The sequence below is a fragment of the Loxodonta africana genome, chromosome 2, assembly GCF_030014295.1.
Source record: "Loxodonta africana isolate mLoxAfr1 chromosome 2, mLoxAfr1.hap2, whole genome shotgun sequence".
Classification (NCBI taxonomy): Eukaryota; Metazoa; Chordata; class Mammalia; order Proboscidea; family Elephantidae; genus Loxodonta; species Loxodonta africana.
In genome coordinates this window covers 139,279,552-139,307,362 of record NC_087343.1, presented here as the reverse complement: position 1 = coordinate 139,307,362, position 27,811 = coordinate 139,279,552, and the positions used below count along the sequence as shown (strand labels likewise).

The following is a 27,811-nucleotide window of genomic DNA, read 5'->3' as shown; positions in this document are numbered from 1 at the left end:
GATATTTAGGGTGTAGGAATTGATACACAGAACCAAAGAAACCCAACACCATTAAATTTTTTTTAGTGATTTCCTGGGTGGGTCCCCCACCACCCAGTTTCACAAGTTCTGTAATGATGTCCACATGTGAGGAATGCTTTCCTTGTCCTCTCCCATACCCCCCAAAATTATTTTACTAATTAGTAAGGGTAAGTGTTCAAGTAAAGTCTTAATCATCTTTAATAATACTTTACATTATTTTATACTTAATGCAGTTCTTTATAACTGATATAACCTTGCAATTCTTTGAGATATATGTTACAGCCATTATTTACTATTTATCATTCTTCATATGAAATGTGAGATTCAGAAAGATCAAGTGACTTAACTTAGGTCACCATGTCAGATTTAGTTTGTTTTAAATTCCTACAGTCCCTTAGTTCAGTGACTTTAGGTACAAGTGTTTTTGTATTAAAGAATTTGAAAAGTAATCTAGGGATTATTCAAATGAAATATGCTTGGTTGTAGTTAATTTTTTTTCCAGTTGACATCCTAAAATTTATTTGTAGAGCCAACTGATAGTACAATCTTTTAAAAGGAAACTTAAAGAGGATATTCAAAGGATATTACAATAAGCACTTTTTTTTTTCCCATTTCCAGCTTCAGAGAATATGATACAGTTCTATAATAACTTTCTTGCTGGTCTCTCTACCTCCAAGCTTGTCCCCTTTGTTCTCTACACAGCAGCTAGAGTGCTCTTTTCTAAAGCATTATTCAGATTACCGCTCCCCTGCTTAAAACTTCCAGATTTCCAAATACAACTATGAAAAAACAACTGGTGGCATAGTGGCTAAGAGTTCGACTGCTAACCAGAAAGTCGGCAGTTTGAATCCACCAGCACTCCGTGGGAACCCTATAGAGCAGTTCTACCCTGTCGTATAGGGTCACTGTGAGTTAGAATTGAATTGACAGCAGCGGGTTTAACATGATCTAATAACCCCTGCCTGCCTCTGCAGCCTCATCTTCCTTCATTCTATACTGTAATTGTCTTTGCTTTAAACTGACCTTTCTCTTGAACACATCAAGTTCATTGCCATGTTTTCTCATTTGCCTGCCTTTTGCTTAAAATGCTCTTTCTCTTCATTTTACCATTCAAATCTCTACTCGTATTTCCAGAGACTTCACTGGCTTCTCTAGTGAAAGCACCCGCCCTTCTCCGGCCCCTCCCACTCACCCAATAGCGTATTATTTCTTCTTCTTTTTTTTTTTTTATTGTGCTTTAAGTGGAAGTTTACAAATCAAGTCAGTCTCTCACACAAAAACTTATATACATCTTTCTACATACTCCCAATTGCTGTCCCCCTAATGAGACAGCCTACTCCCTCCCTCCACTCTCTTTGTATCCATTTTGTCAGCTTCTAACCCCCTCTACCCTCTCATCTCCCCTCCAGACAGGAGATGCCAACATAGTCTCAAGTGTCCACCTGATCCAAGAAGCTCACTCCTCACTAGCATCCTTCTCCAACCCAATGTCCAGTCCAATCCCTGTCTGAAGAGTTCACTTTGGGAATGGTTCCTGTCCTGGGCTAACAGAAGGCCTGTGGGACCCATGACGAATGGGGTCCTTCCAGTCTCAGTCAGACCATTAACTCTGCTCTTTTTACGAGAATTTGGGGTCTGCATCCCACTGCTCTCCTGCTCCCTCAGGGGTTTTCTGTTCTGTTCCTTGTCAGGGCACTCATTATTTGTAACCGGGCACCATCTAGTTCTTCGTATTATTCCATTTTAGCATCTTTGTACTGTTTACCAGCTTTTGAGGTCATCTATTCATTATTTTTTTGTCTTTTTTGTACTTAATAGAATGTAAGCTCTTTGAGAGCTTGGAGCTGGTCTGCCTTTGTATACTAATGATCCGTAACTAGAATGGTATTTGACATAGTAGGTGCTCAAAAAATATTTGTTTATACTCCAATGTATTATAATACAAAAATCTACCTTTGTCATTTCTTCTGAACTGATTTTTCTTCCTTTCTAAGTCCTAGAAGGACATCTTTTTAGTTGAGGTTATTTTGATTTTTGAACATGATAGGTATTCAGATTGTCCCACTCTACCCTCCAGAAATAGACACCAATATAATAAAGTTGTCCTTTTTAATTGGATCTTCTAAAATAGTTAATGGTTTATTTGCTTTTTGACATTCTACTTATGCTTTCAGAAACTTTTTCTTAACCTGTGTTTGTATATTTTTTTACTCTTGGTTTTCTTTTGGTAACTTTAGTCAGAAAAAAAAGAGAAAATAAGGCCACAGGAACTTCTAGGCTTTTCTTTAAGAGAAACATGAGATTTAAACATGAAGTTTACTGAAGTAAAACTCAGCAGGTTTCATTTTGGGGGGAGTTGGAGTGGATGGGTAAAATATTTTCTTAAACCTATTATTTTATGGAATTATGAATACTAACAACAAAAGGAATACTTTCTGTTACCAATTTCTGCTGTTTTGGACTATAACTGCATCCATATGTATCTTTCTGTTTTTTTTTTTATCCTTTACCAGCTCTGGTACCCTAGTCCATCCCTCCCTGCCAACCTCCACCTTCCCTACAACTTTAGGTGATTTAAACAATTTAAAATCCAAAAGAACCACAAAAAAATCTACAGACTGTGATAACATGCAACTACAGTTATGGTGGTGTATGCATTATAGGAAGTATTCGGTAAATTACAGTTTTCCCTTTGATTTTATGTATTTATTTTACTCTTACTTGAAAGGCTTCTTAAGTCATTCAAAACATGATTTAGAAATGAGTAAATAACCAGTCCCAAGCTATCAATTAAAAAATTTATACAGTTTTCTGTTTACCTCTTCTTTTTTCACATGCTTCTGCCTGTCTTTTTAACCTTATACTATTCAGGATTATTCCCGTAAGTTTAATAGGATCAGAAAAGAATTGGCAAGGAAGGAGGTAAGACTAAATTCTTGAAGGGAATTTATTCTTAGATCCTAGTCAGTGATGTAGAAAATGTATGTATACTTAAATATAAGAGCTCCTTTATTAAATTTAACTTTTGTTATCATTTTCAGTATTTTTAGCTCTCATAGATGAAATCACAAATAAGTAAATAATTGTCATTTCAATTTTCCATCTCAATTTAAATATTTAATCCTACCTTTTATAGTGAGTGTAAAAGAACAATTTTTCTTTGTTAACAGATGATTAAAAAAGCCATTAGTAATGTCAGAAGAATGACTTCTCATCCAACTCTTCCTTATTGTAAGTTGATAATAACGAGCATTTGTTCTTTTTATTCTTATGTCTTTTTTCATCTTTTTTTTCCTTAAGTAGGGAATTTATGGGAAGGTTTTAGTTTCAATTGAAAGACACTCAATATTTATTTTACTATTTTTTGTAGAGAATGTGATCAAATAAAATCTTCATCAGAACTGGATAAAAGGAGAAAAAAAATTTATTGAATTAATGGAGAAGGCTAACTTAATGAAGTATTTTTTAGCATTTTAACCACATTTTTAAGCTAGCAGATTTTATTTTTAAACATTATATATATAGACTCCTTAGACAATGCTAAATTATATAGATAATTATTGTTTTAATAATAGGATGACTGCAATCTTTTATTACGTAGGCCATAACTATAATTTGATCATTTATTGTCTCAGCATAATCAGTTTAAACGTCCCTGGATGATGCAAACATTTAAGCACTCAGCTGTTAACCAAAATGTTTGCGATTTGAATCTACCCAGAGGCACAGGAAGAAAGCCCTGGCGATCTCCTTCCGAAAGACCACAGCCACTGAAAACCCTGTGGAGCACAGTTCTACTCTGAAACACGTGGGGCCGCCACGGGTTCAGATCAAATTGATGGCAGTTTGTTTGGTTTGATACAATCAAGTTATATCTTACTAAAGTTTTGTCAGTTTGTCTTTTATCAGACTCATTAATAATAAGTATAAGAAAGGGTTATTAGCAAGCCCTTATATTTTAAGGTGATTTATTTATTTTCAGTTAATCTTTCTAGGAATCTCAAAAGTGCGTCTTTGTTTAGCAGTGAAATTATTTAATGGGGAATTTATTGGAAGTATTGAAACAGTGAGAAAGAGACAAAACTTTAAAATTTAACTAGTGGGCTGGAATCAATACTCATTGCCATGTAAATATTCCAAGTTTATATTTTGTTTTTTATGTGATTTTTAAGTTGTACTCTTCGTCAAGTTGTCCTACAACACAGTAACAAAAATAGTACATATTAATAACCTATAAATAAGTTTCCCACCTTTTCTCAAGGGAAATATCTGGCAAAATTAAAATTTGCAAAATTAATGTTGCTTTCTACTTAATTATTATCATTAAGTGCTATAGGTATCTGATACCAAAGTTCAATATCAAGGTCCAAAAAAAGCATTCAATATAACAATATATTCCAAATGAACAGAGTAACTTCTGCTCTTATGCTAGAGGCAAAGGGTTAGTCTGTTTTCACTACATTGCATTTATTCAACACTAGAAATGTGTTTTTTTTTTAGAAATGTGTATTTTTCATCCACAAGTAAGTCTAATGTGAAGTAAGAACTAAAAAACCATTATGAACTCTGTAAAGAGTTAAAACAGTTTTATACACAAAGCTTAAATAATAGCCATTTTAGATAGTACTCTCTACAGCAAGAAATGTTTGGCATTGCCTAAATCTATCTTTATGCATAGAAATTGGAAGTTTCCTGGGATACTGAAGGGACCTCATTTTTTTCTCAGCCACTTAGTACATATCCTGACAGTTGTATAGTTTGTAGTGAACATCCTCTATAAATAAAGGTAGTTCCAGCTTCAAAGGTAACTAATGAACTTATTTTCAAAGGTATTAAAACCAAAGGTATTAGGTGACATCAAATCACTTCTGTTTGGGGGTAAGTACTTTATCTGTTCAGAGAACACTATAACTGGCAAATAAGAGACTTGAAAAGTTGATTAATCACTAGATTTTTTTTTTCAGAATATCTCTTTATTTCATGGACAAGTCCAAAAGGTAGTAATTTAGTTCAACAATAAATGCTTTTTATGCAGTAGAAATGTTACGAGACAGAATTTTTAAAAATCTTACTCTGAAGTACGAATACTTCAAAATAGCTCCTTTCTTGCAGTAGATCTTTAAAAACTCTTAGTCATTATAAGCTACTTTTTGACTTCTACTCCAAAGAAATTTTTAGAAGTTAGGATGATGTGTATATACTTTCTGAGGTCATTTATTTTCTCTTTCAAAATAATATCTTTTGTTTCAAGAAATATTATTGAAATTATATGGTAAGTTCTATATGTACCTAGCTGAGTGAAAATGATGAAAGGGACCACAGTTTTTGGCCTCAGGGAATTCACAATCTAATAGGAAGGAAAAATAAGTACAATAATAACTTATTTTGTATATAAAGTACATAGTGCTGGAAGTTAAGGAAGATTTAGGTTCCAGACTGAAATACCTATTTGTGATAGATCACTCATTCTCTCTGAATATGAGTTTTATAGTCTGTAGGTGGAGAGGATTGGATCAAATTAGAAAATGGAAGTCTTAAAAAGAAAATGCTGGTTTTTTTTTTTAAGTTACAAACATATCAAAATTTTTAAGATTGCAGTTAACTTTTTCTTTATCTGTATGATGTAACACTCTTCAGTTGTCAGGGAAGAGGATTTGCTCAGATAAGCTCATTATGTTATTGTTGTTGTTAGTTGCCACAGAGTCCACCCCAGCTCATGGCGGCTGTATGTACAGCAGAATGAAACACTGCCTGGTCCTATGCTATCTTTATGATGGTTGGTATGCTTGAGTCCTTGTTGCAGTTATGGTGTCAGTCATCTTACTGAGGGTTTTCCTCCTTTTCCCTGTCCCTCTACCAAACATGATAGCCTTTTCTAGCAGGAATCTTTATTTTGTTTTTTTAAGGGAGTAGGTTTTTTTTTTTTTTTTTTTTTAGGACAGAGTAGAACTGGGTTTCCAAGGCCGTAATCTTTACGGAAGCAGACTGCCACATCCTTCTCCTGCAAAGCGGCTGGTGGGTTCAAACCGCCAACCGTTTGGTTAACAGCCAAGTACTTTAACTCTGTGCCACCAGAGTTCCTATTTCGTTTTATATGTCAGCTACAGTAAAATGTGCAAGAGCTGTAACCTCTGTAAGGTGGAAACCTCTCAGAGAAGGAAAACTCAAATTTTCCACTAAAAAACAGTGATAGAAAAGTACTAGTACTATACCTTGTCAAAGATGGAAAATTTGCCAAACCAGGTAAAACAAGGGAATACCCTCAAGGTCTGGCTCTCATGGGTTTTACTGTATTAATAATTAGGAATTTATTTCAAATAAATAAAATCATAAGTAATACCAGAAAAATGTAAGTGGTTTTTAAATGCAGCTAGCCCAATTTATTTTTATTAAGCTAATGAAGTCTACTGGGAGAAGAAGAGAGGTTAACAACTCCAGTATCAAGAAATTTTACTCCCCTCTTACTCCAGCTAAATGATAAAACACTTCAAAATAATTAAAGTCCACTTATTTTATGTACTTGCAAAGAAATGAGGAAAACCTGACTAATATGTGACAGCAATTTGCTAGATGCTTTATATACATTAATAAAATTTCTCAATATCCTTACACCACATTAATACTGATAATTGTACATGAATGTATGTTTTATATTAGGCATATTTCTAAGTGCTTTACATAAATTATCTCATTTAAGTCTCCTAAATTTCCAGTGACTTACAGCTCATTGTTCCCCTTTTATGAGTTAGGAAATAAGTTCAAAGAGAGTAACTAAGTTTCCTAGTATCACACAATTAGTAAATGGAAAAGTGAAGAATCAGCAGTTATTTCACTTGTCTGTATTCTTCAAAGACCTATGTATTTGAGATATCGAGTCAGTTAGGATAACTGTTAGAAATGATGCATTGTATTTGTTTTCTTTTTTGGAGAAAAATGTGTAAATTTAAGTATTAGTAGCCTGTCTGATACAGATTGGCTCTTTGAGAATCCCAATAATTTGTTATATTAAGTATTTATTATAAAAATTATTTATTAAAAGCTATTAAAAGACCACTGAGATAATTTAAAAGAGGAATACAATGTCTGATTTAAATACTTCTGTGGTTTTGAGGATATGTTCTCAGTCAAATGAAAGTACATATAACTGTTTTTATGAAGAAGAATAATCAAGTGAAATTTCATATAAATATAAATTGATAGAAATGGACCATGAATCATTTTTTCGGTGTTTCTTCCATAGAAATTTTCACATTGGATTGAAAAAATTTTCCCAAAACTTCTTGAAATGAATTTGTAGTTTTTTGCCCTTTTACAATGCAGATCTGACAGGAGCTCAAGATGGAAGTGTCAGAATGTTTGAATGGGGCCATTCTCAGCAAATAACCTGTTTTCGATCTGGTGGCAATTCAAGAGTTACAAGAATGAGATTTAACTATCAGGGAAATAAGGTAATATTTAGAAATGTAAATGGAAAAATGCTTTGATTGTATTAGAAGTTTTTAAATAGTAGTAGTTTGGGCTTCTAGCTCATTGTGCTAGTAGTAAAGTATTAATCTGTCTGAATTTTTTTTTTTTTTTAATACTTTCAAGGAACATTTAATTTGCTTCTTCCTGGAAGTCCTTTCACTTAAGTGACTTTTAAGGACTAAATGATTTTAAGAGATCCATTTTTTATTAGTAAACACTTCACTTTCTTTATCCTCTGGAACTTTGCCATTCAGAGGATGGTCCAGCACTAAGCAGCATGCAGGTATCATCTGGGAGCTTGTTAGAAGTGTGGAGTATGCTCCCCAACCCAGACCCACGCAGTCACTGCTTGCGGTTTAACCATATACTATGGTGATTTGTACGTACATTGAAGTTTTGAGAAGCATTGCTCTAGAGCAGGGCATCAGAAAACTGTGGCTTGACCAACTTTTTTATAAATAAAGTTTTAGTGGAGCACTGCTCTGCCTATTTATTTATGTTTTCTATGATTTATTTCCCACTATAACAGCAGAATTCAAGAGGACAGAGACCATATGGTTAGCAAGCCTAAAATATTTTCTGTTTACTCTCTAAGAGAAAGTTTCCAACCCCTTCTCTAGATTATCCCTATCTTCACTTGTTATAATCTACATTTCCTCAAACTGTCTCTCTCTGCCCCTACCGTCTCACTAGCACTATTAAAGAACAAATCAACCTGCTCTTTGTCTTTAGGATCCCTGGTGGCACAGTGGTTAAGAGCTCAGCTGCTAACCAAAAGGTCAGCAGTTTGAATCTACCAGCTACCCCTTTGAAACCCTATGGGGCAATTCTCTTTTGTCCTCTTGGGTCACTATGAGTTGGAATGGACTCGACAGCAATGGCTTTGGTTTTGGTTTTCTTTGTCTTTAGGGCTGTTTTAGTTATCTAGTGCTGATAGTACAGAAATACCACAAATAGATGGCTTTAACAAACAGAAATTTATTTTCTCACAGTCTAAATTCAGGGTGCCAGGGAAATGCTTTCTGTCTCTGTTGGCACTGGGGGAAGGTCCTTGTCATCAGCCTTCCCCTGGCCTAGGAGCTTCTCATCTCAGGAACCCTGGGTCCAAAGGACATGCTCTGCTCCTGGCCCTTCTTGCTTGGTAGTAATGAGGTATCTCCCCTGCTCGGTTCTCTCTTTTAAATCTCAAAAGAAATTTGACTCAAGATACAACCCGATCCTGTAGATTGTGTCCTGCCTCATTAACATAACTGCCTCTAATCCTGCCTAATTAACATCGTAGAGGTTAGGATTTATAGCACATAGTAAAATTACATCAGGTAACAAAATGGAGGACAACACCACAATACTCGGAATCATGGCCTAACCAAGTTGACACACATTTTGGGGGGGATACAATTCAATCCATAACATTTTACCTTTGGCCCCCCAAAATTCATGTCCTTGCCACATTCAAAACACTTTATCCTGTCATATCATCCCAAAAGTGTTAACTCCAAGTCCAAATTCCATCCTGGGGCAAAATTTCTCTCATCTGTAAAATCTAGAATACAAGTTATCTGCTTCCAAAGTACAATGGTGAAACGGGCACAAGGTAGACATTTCCATTAGAAATGGGAGAAATTGGAGGTAAAGAAGGGATAACAGGCACTATGCAAGTCAGCAGAACACATTACATTCGCTCTCAAGGCTTGAAAATAATCCTCTGTTTTCTGAGACCATTTAGGCAATGGCCCTACCCTCCAGGCTCTGGCTTTTGACCACACAGTCTGGATTCTGGGTGGAGGCCCCTCGGCCCTGAGCACCTTCCAGGCCCAGTAGGATGGCATCTCTGCTCCTTCATATTCGGGTGGCCCTATCCTTCTAGTCTGTCAGAGTGGTGACCCTATTCCTCAGCCCCAGCAGGCCCTGTTCTGCCCCTTGGGCACAGCAGCTGCACCCCTTCTGCTTTGGGCAGCAGATCCAGCCCCATTCCACTGGTGCTAGTAAACGGCACTCCCACACTCTGGAACTGAGTTGGTGAAAATCCAGCTCTTTATAACCTAGGAGGCTGTGCCCCTACCATTTGATACCCAGCAGTCCGTAGTTCCACCCTTTGAGACCCCAGAGGTCATGGCCCTACCCTTTGAGACCAAGGCAGCTCTGCTTCCTGTGCTCTTTGTCGCTTCAGCTTCAGCTTCCTGTTTCCTTTCTTTTCAGGCCCTTGGGCTCTTAACCCCTTGGGCCTCTCAGACGGGCCTGGCATCTGCCCTGTTCAGGCAAGTGTTCTAGAGCTCTTTAGCTATACCAGTAAGTGCCTGGAGGTACCCCACTCTGCCAGTAAACCTCAACCAGAAGGCACTCAGCTCTCTTGGTCCGTGGGTCTCTTGCTCCAGGGGTCAGTTTCTTCACCATCTTGTGCCAGTCTCCTGGTTCTGCTGCTGCTGTTTCTCTACTGCTGCTTCTTGCCATCTGTGCCATCTCTGGTGTTAACAGCTCTCCTGACTTCCTCCTGAGCCATCAGCAGAATTGTCTTTGATGTCCATAATCTCACCAACGATGTCTTCAAGAAAATCTAGGCCTTTACTGTTAGGCACTTTGGAGCTCTTCCAGCCTCTACCCATTCACAGTTTCAGAACCGCTTCCACATTTTAGCTGTCTGTTGGAACAGCATCCCACTCCTGGTACTAAATTCTGTCTTAGTTATCTAGTGCTGGTATAACAGAAATACCACAAGTAGATGCCTTTAATAAACAAAAATTTATTCTCTCAGTCTAGAACGCTAGAAGTCCGAATCAGGGTGCCAGCTCCCAGGAAGGCTTTCTCTCTCTGTCAGTTTTGGGAGAAGATCCTTGTCATTAATCTGGTCTAGGAGCTTCTCAGCACAGAGACCACAGGTCCAAAGAACACACTCTGCTCCTGGCCCTTCTTGCTTGGTGCTTGCTTCTCTTTTTTATATCTCAGAAGAGATTGACTCAAGATGCAACCTAATCCTGTAGATTGTGCCCTGCCTCAATAGTATAACTGCCTTTAATCCAGCCTCATTAACATCATAGAGGTTAGGATTTACAAAACATACAATAATCACATCAGATCACAAAATGTAGGACAGCAGCACAATACTGGGACTCTTGGCATAGCCGAGTCAACACACATTTTTGGGGGACACAATTCAGTCCAATACAAGGGCCATGCTTCACTAAAAACCACTCACACAGTCTTTGGCTGATGGTACATACATCTTGCCTTTCCTTTTTCCTCAATCTCCCAATCTTCCACTGTCCTCACATACAACCTATCTTATGATATGCTGCACCCTTTTTGTCCACCATGTTTATCACATGGCTTTATTTCCATTTTACAGAAGTCAATGATACTCTTTTCTTGTAGCTATAAAGCAAAATTTTGAGAGCATACAGTGTCTTAATACCAATTATCAATATTCTTCGTTCCTTCATGGAAAATTGAAGGGATTTTTTGCAGAGGCCTTTAGAATTTTATAGTACTTTCAGTTGTATTTCCTGTCAATATCCTTAATCTTTTTATGCTTTCCCATTTTGGTTATTAATATTATATTGTTTCTAATTAGTCTGGATACTTCAATTCTAATTCGCCTTTAATGTTGCCAACAAAGCTATATAAGAAGCAACATAATTATATAACTACAATACAAGTGAGGTCATTTTACTTTTCTTTCCAAGAACTCCTCAAGGCTCCTAATTGTATCTAAAATTAAATCCAAATTCTTTAGAATGTCATTCATCACCTCCTGTAATCTTATTTCTTTTTCTGTAAAATACATAGATCTACTCCAAAAAAGAGATAAATAATAAAAAGGAATAAACACTGAAAAATTACCTGTAACAAATATAGTAAACAGTGAGTTAATATTCCTAATACTAGCCCATCCAATCATTTTTTTTTTTTTAAAGACAACTAACTTAAAAGAAAAGTAGACAAAGGATATGATCATTTCAGTACCAAAGGACTGTGAATGGTCAATAACCCTCACTAATAATTGAAAAAATTCAAATTTAAAAGAGCTAATTTTTTCCTATATAAAATTGACAAATATTTAAAATTTTAATAATATCTAGTGTTGACTAAAATGTAAGAAAAGTGAGAGTGTAAGTTGATATTACCATTTCAGATTGTATTTTTAGTTCATCGTTCAGTTTTAAATGATACCCTTTGGCAAAGCTTTCCCATCTCTAGATATCTTTCCTACAGAAATATTCAAAGGTTGTCGTTGTTAGGTGGCGAGTCGGTTCTGACTCATAGCAACCCTATGTACAACAGAACAAAACACTACCCGGTCCTGCACCATCCTCGTAATCATTGTTATGCTTAAAAACATTGTTGCAGCCACTGTGTCAGTCCATCTCGTTGAAGGTCTTCCTCTTTTTCTCAGACTCTGTATTTTACCAAGCATGAAGTCCTTCTCCAGGAACTGATCCCATCCGATAACCTCTCCAAAGTATGTGAGACGTAGTCTCACCACCCTTGCTTCTAAGGAGCATTCTGATCGTACTTCTTCCAAGACAGATTTGTTCATTCTTTTGGCAGTCCCTGGTGTATTCACTATTTTTCTCCAACACTGCCATTCAAAGTCATCAACTCCTCTTCTGTCTTCCTTCTTCATTGTCCCGCTTTCACATGCATATGAGGTATTGAAAACACAATGGCTTGAGTCAGACACACCTTAGGCTTGAAGGTGGTATCTTTGCTTTTCAATACTTTAAAGAGGTCTTTTGCAGCCCAGTGCAATCTGTCCTTTGATTTCTTGACTGCTGCTCCCATGGGTGTTGATTGTGGATCCAAGTAAAATGAAATCCTTGACAACTTAAATCTTTTTTCCATTTATCAAGTGTTGCTTATTGGTCCAGTTGTGAGAATTTTTGTTTTCTTTATGTTGAAGTATAATCCATACGCTTTGGCAAGGCAGTATGTATAAAAATAAGCAGCACTTTTTATAATAGAGAAAATGGGAAATTGTCTATAAGGGAAAAGTTTAAAAAATTATAATGTAATACAACACAGCATAAGAATGAGGTAGATTTATATGTACTTATGTGGAAAAACAGCTGTAATCAGGCAAAAGTGTTTATTTGTGGAACAGTGTATTTATTATAACTTGGAGTTTAAAAAAACTACGTGTGAATATTTGAATACACATAGAAACAATTCTGAAACGGAACAAATCAAATTGTTAATGGTTGTTAGACCTGGGGGCAGGAGAGGACAGGAGAAAAAGTACATATTTGTTTTGTTTTATATATATTGCATAAATAAGCATTATTTTATAATCTAAAGAAAAAAAAATTAGCAGTCTTACTCAAAGACTTCATTTATTTTTGAAGTCTTCCCAATCATAATTGCTGTGAGTTCCCGTAGTAGAATTCTTATACTGTGATAATCCTTGTTTCATTTTACTTAGTACCGTTGTTTACGTGTTTTCCTTATTGTATGTTTCTGGAAGTCCTTATTTGGTCTTTTTCAGAATCAACTGTGTTTTCTGTTTTAAATATGATAAGATTTGGTCACATGACTTAATATGTAAATCCAGATCTCTAGCTTTAGAGAATACATAGACTATACTGTAGGTTGGTATAATAGAATGTGTATCTGATACTTGTTTCCTTTTTTTTAAGTACTAGTAAGTGGGTCTATGCATAGGTAAAGTGAAAAGTCAAACAATTTATCAATCAGATATTTAAGAGTTAACATATGAGAGTCAGAATGAGGGTAAAAATATTAAATATGAGCTTTTTTATTTGTATTAAAACTTCTAAAATATTTTTTTCTTTAAGTTTGGAATAGTTGATGCTGATGGATATTTAAGTTTGTATCAAACAAATTGGAAATGTCCAGTTACTGGAAGCATACCTAAGCCATACCTGGTAAGCCAAGAATTTTTACCTTAAAAAAAAAAAAAAACAGGAGTTTTTATTTTAAGGAAACCAAGAATACATAATTTAGATAAGAAATATAAAAGCCAGTAAATAAAATCTATTCAGGCCTACGTATTTAATCACATTGCTGTAAGCTCCTGCCCTTGTATTATAGAAAAATTACTTTGTGAAATATAAAACATTGCTAGTCTTTGGTAACATGGAAAATTAACCTGTAATAGTAATAGAATTATTTGTAGTAGAACCAAAATAATACCTGAAGAGACCCATGCAACCTGTAGGTCACTTAAGCCCTTTTCTTGCCTCACTAAGCTGCAGTGGGTATTATACCTAAATAGAATGATTCACAGACCAGTGCCTCTGGTTTTTTTCTGCAGTTATACCTTACGAATGAACAGAGTAGATTGGATATCCTACAGCTGGTACTATCTTTTTGTTTGTTTATCTCTTTTTTAAAAAATATTGATACATCTCTATTCAGGACTGTGCAGGCTTAACAAACTTCTATAACTTCATGAAACTCTGTATTTATATTTAATGTCTTCTTTATTGAAGCCATTTATAAGAATGAACAATACCTATTAGGAAGAAGTTAAGAATATGCAATAAGATTAGAATATGAACTGAGATTCTGCAAATTCCCCCAAGATTAAATGCTAGAATACTGTACAGATCTAAGTGAAAGCAAGTAAGGGGAGGTTGGTCAAGGTATCTTGGCAAAATATTAATTTCTCATATTTTCATCAACCCAACATGTTTAGATATGCAAGTTTAGGTTCCCTAAGGGATTGCACTTATCTTTTAAAAAGACAAATCAAATTAAAATGTATATAATTGGCTTTGAAGAATTAAAGTAGATTTTGCTTGTTTTAAGAACACATTATCTAACCCTACTCCAGAGGTGGTCTAGAGGGATGGGGAGGTGGCTCAAAAGAGAAATCATTTATGTGATGATTTTGGCATATTTAAAAATTCATTTTTTATTAAAGAGAAACATCTGAACAAACATAAGTTAGAAGCTTTTTGAATTGACTGAACCTCTCATGATATCTTAAATTATTGTTTTTTGAAATATTGTGAAATACAATACATTCTCTAATTCTTTTATTATTAGTAATATTTTATTCATATATTTGAATAATATTTTTGAAAATACATTATTTTTCATGTATTTCTGAAAAATATGTCAATAACATTAGCAAAGATAATTAAGTCTGAGATAATCTAAAATCTCAACTTCTGTCTTCTAAACAATAATTTTTTATCAAAAATATTAAGGGAAATATTTGGAGTTCTTTTCTTTCCCTTTGAATTTTAATTGAACAAAGCAAAGGATCTTATAGAGGGTCATGACATATGCAGCTTACTTAAATAGTTCTAGAACCATAAATTATGTGTGTATACGTGTGTCTATGTCAGAAAAAGGGAGAGGCAAAACAAATGTGGCAAAATGTTAAAAATTGGTGAATCTGGGTAAAAGGTATATGAGAGTCTTCTGTATTACTCTTCTGGCTTTTCCAAAGTTTGAAGAAAAAGAAAAGTCAAAGGGTTTAGTAAGCCACAAAAATTACATGATCAGTTTTTGAATAATACATCTACCTAGAAATGAAATCTTTAGTGACTGCAATAACATTTTTTATTTATACCATTCCAGACTTGGCAGTGTCATAATAAAACAGCCAATGATTTTGTCTTCGTTAGTTCCTCCTCTCTGATAGCTACTGCTGGTCTTTCAACAGATAATAGGTAAGAGATTATAGCTGAAGTGTGTGTATCCTTTTTTTTTTTTTAATTGCTTTATTTCCTTGCTTAAGAATTTTTTCATAATTTTTTTTGATACCTTTAAGTATTTCTATCATAAAGACATGTTTCTTACTTACACCATTTTTTAGTGTTCTAATTGTAAAGTTAAAGAAATTCTAGTGCCATCAAACACAAAATGCATTTCTTCTTTTTAATATTCTGTTGTTAAGGCTTTCAAATAGGAGAAAAGGATTTGCTTATTAGTGGAATGAATTTTCCCCATGTTATTTTCTATGTGCTAAAAAAGCTTGAGATAAAAAACAGGAACTCTGATTTATTGACAATGTTTTTTAGTTAATCCTTTCCATAGCCCTATAAGGTAGATATTACTGTTTTCACAAGGGAAAACAGGAACTTAGTAAGAATTCTTACTTGTACAAGATGACATAGCTAGTAACTGGCAACACCACACTCCTAAAAAATTCTAACTTTGCAAGAAAATATCTCTTCTCCACCCCCAACGTGTCACTCCCACTTTGGGTTTCCATCATGTAGCTACGTTCTGAGACCAAGGCCCACTGTGGTTGCTGAGCTTTTGCATTTATCTGTGAAGTCTCACTTTGCACTACAAATGTGATTATAAGGATATGGAGGCTATGGCCCATCTTTCATGGGTATTCATTACATAGATTGATGCCTCCTTTGCAACTTGTAGAAGGAAGTAAAAGCTGGTCCCTAATAGTAGAAAAAAGTTTGCTTTGTACACAAATAGTGTCGCCTGCTATTTGTGTACATCAGTCCAACTGTTAAGAGATTAGATGAGTTCAAAATGTAGTTTTCATACTCAATCTTAATATAGTATTATTTATAAATACATGTTATCCTAAAGTTACTCAATTTTATAAGGTAGTATTTTTTAATTTGTGTAAAAATTAATAATCTGAATACTGTGTTACTTATATCTTGTGCTTTTATAAATTTAGGAACCTTCTGTGAGAGCATAATTTCAAGTGTTAATGAAATTATGTGGAAAATACTTTTTTTCTTAATTGTTAGCTTTTTGTGTCACTCAAGAAGTAATCTTTTTTCTTTTTTAGAAACGTATGTTTGTGGGATACTCTTGTCGCACCTGCCAACAGTTTAATCCATGGTAAGTTTTGAAAAGCTTTTTATAAACTTTAGAAATTCATAAATCAAAAATGATATTTAAATGGATTTCTTTTTTTGGTTGATAAACTTTTGTTTTTTTTTTAATTTTGTGAAAAATGCATATAACGGTATTTTCCATTTTAACCGTTTTTAAACATACAATTCACTGACATTGATTATATTCACTATGTTGTGCAACCATCACCGCTATCCATTTCCAAATGTTTCAGTCATCCCAAACAGAAACTCAGTACCCTTTAAGCAATAACTCCCCATTTTCCCCTACCCCCCAGTCCTGGTAACCACTAATAAACTTCTGTCTCTATGCATTTGCATATTTTAGATATTTCATATAGGTGGAATTATACACTATTTGTCCCTTCGTGTCTAACTTATTTCACTCAGTATGATCTTTTCAAGGTTCATCCACATTGTAGCATGTATCAGGAACTCATTTCGCTATATGGTTGAATGATATTCCATTGTATGGATATTCCACATTTTGTTTAGTCATTCATCTGTTGATGGACACGTGTTGTTTCCACCTTTGGTTATTGTAAAAAATGCTGCAGTGAACAGTGGTATAAAGTATCTGGGTACCTGCTTTCAAATTGTTTGGGTGTATACCTAGGATTGAAATTGCTGGGCCATATGATAGTTCTATATTTAACTTTTTGAGGAACCGCCAAACTGTTTCCACAGCAGCTGTACCATTTTACAATTCCATCAGCAGTGGATGAGGGTTCTAGTCTCCCCACATCATCACCAACACTTGTTTTGTTTTTTCATTTTTCTGATAATAGCCATCCTAGTGAGTATGAAGTCCTATCTCATTGTGGTTTTGATTAACAGCTAATAATGACTTTGTGCATTTTTTCATATATTTGCTTATTGGCCATTTGTATATCTTCTTTGGAAACATGTTTATTCAAGTTCATTGCCCATTTTTTGATTGGGTTGTTTGTCTTTTTTTTGTTGAGTTTTAGGAATTCTTTATATATTCTGGATATTAAACTCTCCCTAGCTCAATTTGGGATCACCCTTTCTTGTGCCACAGCTCAAAAACTATCTAGGCAATAAGCTAGGGCAATCATAGGGCTCACTGAGTTTGTTTTCCATCTCTCAGAGATCATTCTTCCTCATTAGCTGATATCCACTGTCTCGAACCATTGTTTCCTATATTTGATTTTTAATTGTTTCTGGAAGGAGAATAAATCTGGTCTATTATTCCATCTTGACCAGAAGGAGTAAGTTTATTTTTTTATATTGTTAAATAGCTTTTCCTTTTTTTTTTTTTTTTACTTTTAGCTTTTAACTGCCATGATAGTGGAGCCACGGTTTTAGCATATGCTGCAAAACATCAGCTACTGATATCAGGAGGCAGAAAGGGCTTTACATGTGTATTTGACCTTCGCCAGCGACAACAGAGACACCTTTTCCAGAGCCATGATTCTCCCATAAAAGCCATTGCTATTGATCCAACTGAAGAGTACTTTGTTACAGGATCTGCTGAAGGGAATATAAAGGTAAACAGTGATGCCACAATATCTACAAAATGGAAAAAAATCTTCAGAAACCTTAGCTCTTTGATCATATTGATGACACCCATTTATTTAAGTAATAGTAAATTTTAACTCCTTTGTAGTGAACAATGCTAATTGTTATTTAGTATACCTTCTGATGGAAACTCTGGTGGTGTAGTGGTTAACAGCTACAGCTGCTAACCAAAAAGTTGGCAGTTCGAATCCACTAGGCGCTCCTTGGAAATCCTATGGGGCAGTTCTACTCAGTCCTCATATGGTCGCTATGAGTCACAATCAACTCGACGGCAACAGGTTTGGTTTTAGTATTTTTATATCTTCTGATAAATGAAATAATATATAAGTTGAAATTTTTCTGTTTTTCAGTTTATTTTGAATATGCTTAGTTAATACATGTAAAATAACTAAATTTCCATGCATATAAACAGATTTTAGAGTTACATTAGGTTTAGTCTTGACTCCATACCCATCTTCAGAGTTATATAATTTACTGAATTCAATTTTTAGGTGCTGAGAAATGTACTAACATTTTCCTTTGTCCCAAATTCCACTCATTTTTTCACGTCAGCATCAGCATCTAATCACTCAGTCCCTGATTTAAGAATTCTGAATGTACCTCGATAATCCCTGTCTAGAGCAGCCTTTCTCAGACTCCATTATGTTTAAAATTTAGAGAGGCTGTTTAAAACACTAAGCAGCTTGCTAAAAACATTAAGCAGCTTATTAAAAATGTAAATTCTTAGATCCCACTCCAGAAAATAATGAGCTGGTTAACTCCAGGGCTCAAGAATCTCCATTTTTATAACACATGCCTGGTTGTTTTGATGTGGGTCCTCTGGCCACATTTGGGCAGATCTACAGGGATAGGTCAGTTTAGACTAGTCTCTGTGTTATTCTAATGGTCAGCAATCCAAGACCTGAAGAGTTGTTTCTTAGAATTCACTCATTCATTTAAGCAGTAGTGAGCATATTTAGTGCAAATAAGTTGGAGTTCTTTGTTAGAACCAAATTGTTTCTATAATTCTCAGCCAGAAAAAAAATTAACTAGAATTGTAGAATTTTGAAAAGGCTTTTTTTTTTAAGTTGTTGTTGTTAGGTGCCATGAAGTCGGTTCCATCTCCAGCTACCCTAGGTACAACAGAACGAAACACTGCCCGGTCCTGTGCCACCTCACAACCGTTGTTGTTCTTGAGCCCATTGTTGTAGCCACTGTGTCAGTCCACCTCGTTGAGGGTCTTCCTCTTTTTCACTGATCTTCTGCTTTACCACACATGATGTCTTCCTCCTAATAACATGTCCAAAGTATGTGAGGCAAAGTCTCACCATCCTTGCTTCTAATGAGCGCTCTGGCTATACTTTTTCCAACACAGATTTGTTCTTTCTTCTGGTGGTCCGTGGTGTATTCAATATTCTTCACCAACACCATAATTCAAAGGCATCAATTCTTCAGCCTTTCTTATTCACTGTTTAGCTTCCACATGCATATGAGGTGATTGAAAACATCATGGCTTGGATCAGGCACACCTTAGTCCTTAAAGTAACATCTTTGCTTTTTAATGCTTTAAAGAGGTCTCTTGCAGCAGATTTGCCCAATGCAGTGGTCGCTTGATTTCTTGACTGTTGCTTCCATAGGCGTTAATTGTGGATCCAAGTAAAATGAAATCCTTGACAACTTCAATCTTTTCTCCATGGTGTTGCTTATTGGTCCAGTTGTGAAGTGTTTTGCTTTATGTTAAGGTATAATCCACACTGAAGGCTGTGGTCTTTGATCTTCATCATTAAGCACTTTAAGCCTTCTTCACTTTTAGCAAGGAAGATTGTGTCATCTGCCTACCGTAGGTTGTTAGTGGTTCTTCCTCCAATCCTAATGCCCTGTTCTCTGAGTCCAGCTTCTCAGATTATTTGCTCTGCATACGGATTGAATAAGTACAGTGAAAGGATACAACCCTGACGCACACCTTTCCTGACTTTAAAACCACATAATATCCCCTTGTTCTGTTCGAACAACTTCCTCTTGGTCTAAGTACAAGCAGCCAAGCTTGTAACCACTGCACCATCAGGGCTGCAGAAGATCTTAATAAATTAAGTATTCTTAAGTTGTAATAATTATTGGCTGCTAACCAAAACGTCAGCGGTTTGAATCCACTATGCACTCCTCGGAAATACTATGGGGCAATTCTACTCTGTCCTATAGGGTCGATATGAGTTGGAATCAACTTGATGGCAATGGGTTTGGTTTTTTGGGTTGTAGTTGGAACATAGTTTCCCTTAATGTGAGGGCCTCTAGGTGTCAGGTGCTTCCTTCTTTCCAGTAGTTTTGATTCCCTGGTGGGTCTTTTGGTATTATAGAGAAGGGATTACCCTGCTGTACAACTGCAGGACTAAAGCTTTGCTGAGAGATGGGAAACCTTTATTATAGTTCCTATAATACTGCAAGTTTCTATAGTATTATACAGTTAACCTCCTTGACCTTAGTTTAATCTCATCTCCAGTTCAGAGTTAATAGTATCTTCCTCTTTTCCTGGATGGGTTTTAAGAATTTAATAATATAAAAGCAGTTTGGAAAATGTGCAGCCCTTTAAACAAAGTGTTATAATCTGAGACCTAAAAAGGTTCTTCTTCATCTTTGTTTTGGAAATTCCTTACCTGCGTAGAACCAAACCAAAAACCAGTTGTCATGGAGTCAGTTCCAAGTCATGGCGACCCCATGTGTTTCAGAATAGAACTGTACTTAGGGTTTTCAGTGGCTGATTTTTTAGAAGTAGATCACCAGGCCTTACTTCCAAGGTACTTGTGCATGGATTTGAACTGCCAGCCTTTTGGTTAGCAGCCAAGTGCTTAACCATTTGCATCACCCAGAGACTCCTATCTACATAGGAAGGCAGAGCTAAAATTTTATTTGATTGATTCCCAGTTTGCATTTTGTTCTTAATATCTTTCAGATTTGGAGTCTCTCTACTTGTAGTCTTCTCCATACTTTTATCAGTGAACATGCTCGACAGTCCATTTTCAGGAATATTGGAACTGGAGTGATGCAGATTGAAACAGGACCCGCGAATCACATTTTCTCTTGTGGAGCTGATGGAACAATGAAAATGAGAATACTGCCAGATCAGTTTAGCCCGTTAAATGAAGTGTTGAAAAAGGATGTGAAATTTATGCTCTAACATTTTGACCATAATACGTATAATTTATTACCTATTTCATGGAAGTGGCCCACAGATATAATGTACTGTGATCACTCTTTAGTCGGTGCCACAAATAAGCTAATGCTTTCTTGTTTTCGTATTTATTTTATGGAGCTTTACCCTTGATGCACTGATGCCTTAAACATTAACAAGGTAATTCAGAGTTATATTGCCTAAAGTAAAATATATAAGTAATGCTATAGTAACATGTATTTATGGTATGTCATAGTGTTAAAGGAACTTTGTTTTCTTTATTGCTGGTCAACTCTTCTGCAGATATCTCTGCATGAATTTCTTTCACAGTAAAAATATCCTTTATGTAAAGGCTGTTGCACATAATAGTCATCTGTAATTCACCACACTCACTTCCTTTATCATACTTATACATCCCAAATGCCCCTCCTCTTAACTATTGATACAGTGACATTTGGGTAACAGTCAAGCAAATAGCATCTCTATTAAAGATGTCATTGGGACTTCAGTGATAAACAAACCAAATGGCTCATCACGTAAAGTGTTCATCAGTTTCCCCTTTAGAGCCCAAGTTGTATGTACGTATACATGTGTGCATCTGTGTATATATGTATATATGTCTCGCACATCTTATTTGAACTTAGTTTGTGTATATAAGAAAACTACATGTTTTTTTCATGTGTTTTTGTGCCATAACAACTACTGCCACCAGAATAACAGCTTTTTTGCGATTCTTTTTTTTCTAATTTTGAATTTCCACCCTAATTTGCAAATAAACTTCAGAAAGACTCCCCGGATTATTATTTTAAAGGTTACATTGAGCCAGATGAGCCTTAGACGGCACTAAAGATTCTGAATTGGTCTATGTAAGACATTTTGGCATATGTTGGCATATTTAAGTTTGTGAATTTGTCAAAAGATTTAGCATCAAACATTTTATTTCTTATTTTTAGGTGTTTTTAGTCTTAAAATTCTGAAAACCTTATAGCAATGTTTTCAGAAACAAATGTGAAAACAGTCAAATAGATAGTATTTATAAATGTGAAATACCTGCCAGATTCACCATTAAGAGAAAATCAAGACATATTTTATTATTTTTGCCAAAACATATTATTTTATTATAAATATGACCAAAATATTACAAATACACAATGCTTTTAACTTAAATGTGTTAACCCTATTTCTCTCTGTTTTGTGCTATACCTTTTCTGATTCAGAATTATAGAAAACTTGATAAATACTTGATTTTAACCAGTGAGACTGGAAGCAGATGGGACTAAGTGTTTAAGGGACAATTATATACTATTTAGCTTAAATATATTTTGTTGAATAGGGTAAGATATGACATAAGAACATTTTTATGTAATAAAATAGGGACAACTATTATTCTGGAAATTAAAGAGTCAAATAAAGGAAAGAAATGAAGGCTGGTAAAATGAATTTTGTAATATCCTCAGGATACTTTTATCTGAAAAGTATATTGTTAAAGATTTTGTAAATTGTATTTCATAATTTTAACTGTGCTGAGCAAGTTGCAGTGGAAACACTGTCATTGTGTAGAGGTTTATATGCACATAATAACCTGTACCTATAAATTGTGCAATAACAATACATGACTATTTCACCATGGAGAAATCTGTGACAGCATTGAAAACAATATTATTGTTTGAAGTAGTTAAGCTTAAGTTATTTTTCAGTGATTCTTCACAAATCAAGATTTAAAAGGGTTTGAACACTTTCAGTGAGGTAGAAAATTTACTATTATGCTTATGAGAAAAAACGGATTGTGGATAAACAATTAAGCATTTTATTTGAGGGTTTATATGAATAACCATAATTTATGTAAACCCATATGTATTTACATCCAGAGTCATAAATATTTTAAATAAACAATCATGCAGTGACTTTTGAGCATACTATTGTTTTAAGTAATATTTTTGCCACTTTAGTTGATTTTTAAAAAAGTATTTTACACACATACACATATACACACAAACATATGCATACATACATACACATACCATTTAAAAACGGAAAATGTCTGAGTTTGTATTTGGTAAATGTAGAGAAGACTGAATAACTTTCCCCAATACCCTCTTCTTCCTTTACTAGGATCTCTTTAACTTAATAGATAAGAATTATTCGAATAAGATAAGAATAAAAATAGTTGGAATGTATATATGTAAAAAAATGTCATACATATGTAAATTTTTTCCACATTAATGGAATGGATACATCAAATACAGTTTTTTAAAATCGATTTTGTATTTTCTGAGAATGTGGCTTTGTAATAATCTAAGAACTCACAACATTACAAGTCTCATTTTCTGAAATGTAGGCTCTGCCTGTGTTTTAGTCTTAGATTGACAAATATATTCTATGCTATTTTTCCTTTTATGACAGGGCTTCGAACTGGTTCATTCCTGTTCAAATCTCTGCTGAGAATTTATGTTTCTAACAAGTTCCCTGCTGAGATTTTGCATTTCCAGCCAAGATATACTGAATCAGAATCTGCATTTTAACAAGATTCCCAGGTGATTCTTATGAATAATTTCCTGGCAACTTCGAAATGCAAATTCCCAGCAGGGGGTTGAACATGAAGAAACCAGTTCACGGCCCGGTTTTGCACTAAACAAAATAATACAGTAAGGTAGATCATATGCATCTATGCACTCTCACACACACACACACACACATATACATATTTATATTTATATACAAGTTTTATATGTATATAAAATACGTGGGTATGTACATATATGTAATCTTAGCAACACAATAACGGAGAAAAGGTCTTCTTTGAAATCGCATATAAAATAATCACAGAAATTGACCATATATTCTGTTAAAAAAAAACCCTCAAATTCCACAAAGTAGAAATAATACAATGTTTTCTAGTCACAATGTAATAAGACTAGAAAAATTAAAATTGGCCCTTTGACCTAAAAATTAAGAAACTATTAAACAACTCTTGAATCCAAGGGGAGATACAAACTAAAATTGAAAAATTTCTACAAAATATATAATAATGTAGCAGGGTGAGTTGTGGCCCCAAAAAAGATACAGCCACATCCTAATCCTCAGAACGTGTGAATATTATAGGACAAAAGACTGAATATTATATGGCAGAAGATGTGATCTTAAGAGGAGGAACGTATCTTGGATTATCCTTTATCCTGTGGGCCCTAAATACAATCACATGTATCTCTTTAAGAGAGAGGCAGAGGATGTTTTGAGACAGAAGAGGAACATGCAATGTAACCACAAGCCAAGAAACACTTGGAACCACCAGAAGCTGGAAGATACAAGGAACAGATTCTCCCCTAGAGCATTTGGAAGGAGCATGGCCCTGCCAACACCTTAATTTTAGACTTCCGTCTTCCAGAACTATAAGAATAAATTTCTGTTGTTTTATACCACAAAAGTTGTGGTGTAGCCACAGGAAACTAAGAGATTTGAGTACTAGCAAGTGGGGTGCTGCTGAAACATGTATCTAATATCGTTGGAGTAGCTAGAGGCTGGAAGAATTTTGAGAAACAACAGAAAAAGTATATGCTGAACAGAATGGATCTTAAAGGTGCTTCTGGTGAAAACAGAAAGAAATGAGGAACATGTTATTGAAAACTGTAGGAAAGGAGATCCTGTTATATAGCGGCAGAAAACTTGATTAAATTCAGAACTTGTAAGCAATAAACTTGTATATTTAGCTGAGGAGATTTTCAAGGAAAGTGTTGAAGGCATAGCCTGGTTTCTTCTTGCTGCTTACAGTAAAATGTGAGAGCAGAGAGATAAATTGAGGAAGGAACTTTTAAGCAAAGAGGAACCAGCACTTGATGATTTAGGAAGTTCGTGGCCATCCAGATTGCAAAGAATGCTAAAATCAGGAGATTCACTGTTGGAATGTGCGCTCTGCAGAGAAGGCCAAGATTGTGGCTGAACAACATTTTGATGAAGAGATTAGGCATGTGTTTTGGTTTCCTAGGGCTCTCAACAAAATACTACAACGTGGGTGGCTTTAAAGAACAGAAATTTAATTTCTCAGTTCTGGAGGCTGAATATCCAAGTCAAGGTCTCAGCCATGGCATCTCCTGTGAGCCTCTCTCCCAATTTCTGGCCTCTGTTGGCAGTCCTTGGAATTCCTTTGCTTGTGACAATCCTCACAGGTAGTCTGTGTTTTTGAGGGTGTCTGTGTCTATGCTGCAATTTATATAACTCAGAAGTGTATTATGTTTAGGATCCACCCAACACTGGTGTGACCTCAGTTGATCATGTTACATTACAGAAGGTAATCTGTTCTACCCAAGGAAAGCCACCTGATTTAATCACATGTAACTACCCCATGAAAACAACTAGACTAGTGTTTAGCCAAACAACTGGGAACCTTAGCCTAGCCAAGTTGACAAAACTAATGATCTGTGATGCAATGGGTTTTCTCTTACGGAGCCTTTCTGCCCACTGGGTTTGTAATTCTCCCAAAATGATTGGTTGGTCACAATCTGCTAAAGGATTGGTTGGTTTGCCACCCTCATAAGTGGCTTACAAGGGATTGGTTAGTTTGCTATCCACCTTTACAGGGATTGGCTGGAGGGTCTGCCCAATGATTGATGAAAGCCTTAGAATGAGGAGGCTCAGATGGGGCTTCCTGATCAATAAGAGTTGGGAGGGGAGCCAATCCTTTGGACCTGGGGCTCTGCAGAACCTACTGTACAGCTGTGCCCTATGCGGTGCCTGACCTCACCTATAGAACATATGTTGAGAGAGATGCCTGCTGACACCTGGTCCATGGTGTGCCCACCTAGTGACACAGAAATGAACATGGGTAATTTGAGGTGAGCTGGTCCCCTTTTAGACATAAGTGGATTCCTCCCGTAGGGGTGGAGGGGTTCGGTTAACTTTAAATCTCTTCCTGTTGTTCACTGTTTGCTTTCTGTAAGTAATCTGTTCTTGTTTATGTTTACCTTCAATAAATAACGACTTTCAATTGCCAACGCTGCCTTTTTTTTTTTTTAAGCAACCTTCTTGTATGTCTTGTGTGTGCAACCCAATCAGATCAGATAGTAGTGCAGTCATCCCAGCAGTCTTTAGTTTATTAATTTAGTTTGTAATTTTGAGGCAGCTGGCCTGTGTTTGTGTACACAGTTCTCCATTATATGCAGTTAAGCACAAAGACTTCTGTGGGCTTGCTTCAGTGATTTGCAGCCTGCTGGAAGATGTTAAACCTTATCTCTCTTCCGTCTGCCTTCTCACTGCCTCATAAACTCTACTTGCCAAACTCACTGCCTAGCGAAATTTTAAGCCTGGTTGGATGCACCGCCTTTGTGAAATCTTTGTATCCTTAAGGAATGTAAGTCACTTCCTCTCTACTACCAGAGTATTTGTGCATACATTGTTATAGCAAGTATCACACTGCCATGCAATTATGCAGAATGAGGAGTCTAGCTCTGAATTGGGCTTTGAAGCAGGAGAAGAATACATGATAAAACCGGGACAGAAGATTTTTCAAACCTTCACAACTTTGTCTAGTTTCTGTACCTTCAGCTGAGCAGAAGCAAAGACAGAAAGCGCGGACAGAGATATTTTTGTCGTCCAGATGTAGCTACAATTATTTTAAAATATATTTAGCCATTCGAATAATGGGCTAGTTGTTAGCTTTCTAGATTCTAATAAGTTTTTTATGACCCCAATTGGAAACATGTAAGAGCCAGCTTGAAAATTAAACGACCCAAGTATCTATTGGCCCAACTAAGATAGTAAAGTTAATAATATTGCTAATCTGTAAATATTAGCACACTATGAAAAAGGTGAAGAAAAAAATCTTACGTCTTCACCAAAGCTGAAGAGAAAAAGACTGGTAGTTCTTTGTTGACAGTGATGCGAGTTGCCTGAAATTGCAGAGGCCCCACGGTCCAGAGTGAATCCTGACGAAATGGACGCTGATTGTGCTTGCTGTTAGCGCCCTGTGGTCTCAGGTCTAGATGGCCTAAAGTGAGTCGCGCTTAGAGTAAGAGGTAGTGTCAGTGCAGGGTTTTACATTTTGTACTATTTCTTTTAATTATAATACTTTAAGGTTTTGCAGGAAAAGTATAGAAATTGAAAGGTTGAGCATAAAAGAGAAGGAATAATTGAGAGCAGAAACTCCGCAAGGGGGACCCAGAGAGCTGATGAATGGGTTTGCTTTGATCCACTGCGATAAAAGGAGGTCAAAGTAAGTGTGGATGCCCCTCCCACCCAGAGGTCTCGCCCGCCGCCGCGCTCTCCCGCGCACCGACCACTCCCGACCCCTCAGGCCGCACACGGCGGAGAAAGAGCAGCGGCGTCAGGCCCGGCCTACACCCGTTCTGCCACCGCGGCGAGGTTTCCCCGTCTTGCGGCGCACGAGGCGGGAACCGCGCCATTCTAGACCCGCCTTGGGGGCTACGCGGGCGGTGCAGGCACCGGACGGACTTAAAGCCCGCCCCGCCTCTGCCTAAAATTCAGCGCGGCCGCGCCCGCTAGTCTGACAGCTGCTCCTCCTCGTCCGGCCCGGCTCCGGCGGCCAGGTCAGTTTCCTCGGCTTGCCCCGCCCCCGGCCGTCCGGCTCTCGCTCGTTCGGCACCGGCCCTGGCCTCCTGGCTCCTCCTCCTCTTCCCGCCCCCCGCTCATGGTGCCTCCTTGCCCCCAGCCCACTGGCTCCTCCGCGCCCCGCCCCCAATCGTCGCTTCTCCTCCTCCTCGCCCTGCCCACAGCTCCTGGCTCCTCCTCCTCTTCCCGCCCCCAGCTCATGGCACCTCCTTGCCCCCAGCCCACTGGCTCCCCTTGCCCCGCCCCCAACCGTCGCTTCTCCTCCTCCTCGCCCTGC

The 27,811-nt window shown here is 36.4% G+C and overlaps 1 protein-coding gene across 4 annotated transcripts in view; it reads left to right on the top strand.

Moving 5' to 3' along the window:
• DMXL1 (Dmx like 1) overlaps window positions 1-22,413 on the top strand; it is a 171,301-nt gene extending 148,888 nt beyond the window's left edge. For 2 of the 4 annotated variants that reach the window (XM_010590471.3, XM_010590465.3), the window contains 7 exons: window positions 3,192-3,252; window positions 7,342-7,469; window positions 13,278-13,367; window positions 15,034-15,125; window positions 16,220-16,272; window positions 17,580-17,797; window positions 20,755-22,413. In XM_010590471.3, coding sequence (XP_010588773.1) covers window positions 3,192-3,252; window positions 7,342-7,469; window positions 13,278-13,367; window positions 15,034-15,125; window positions 16,220-16,272; window positions 17,580-17,797; window positions 20,755-20,979 — 867 coding nt within the window. In that variant the 3' untranslated portion in view covers window positions 20,980-22,413. Of the gene's footprint in view, window positions 1-3,191; window positions 3,253-4,985; window positions 5,007-7,341; window positions 7,470-13,277; window positions 13,368-15,033; window positions 15,126-16,219; window positions 16,273-17,579; window positions 17,798-20,754 lie in introns of those variants that run through there. The other 2 variants (XR_002785899.2, XM_064276034.1) reach the window with 2 other exon arrangements.
• The last annotated feature ends 5,398 nt before the right edge of the window (window positions 22,414-27,811 follow it).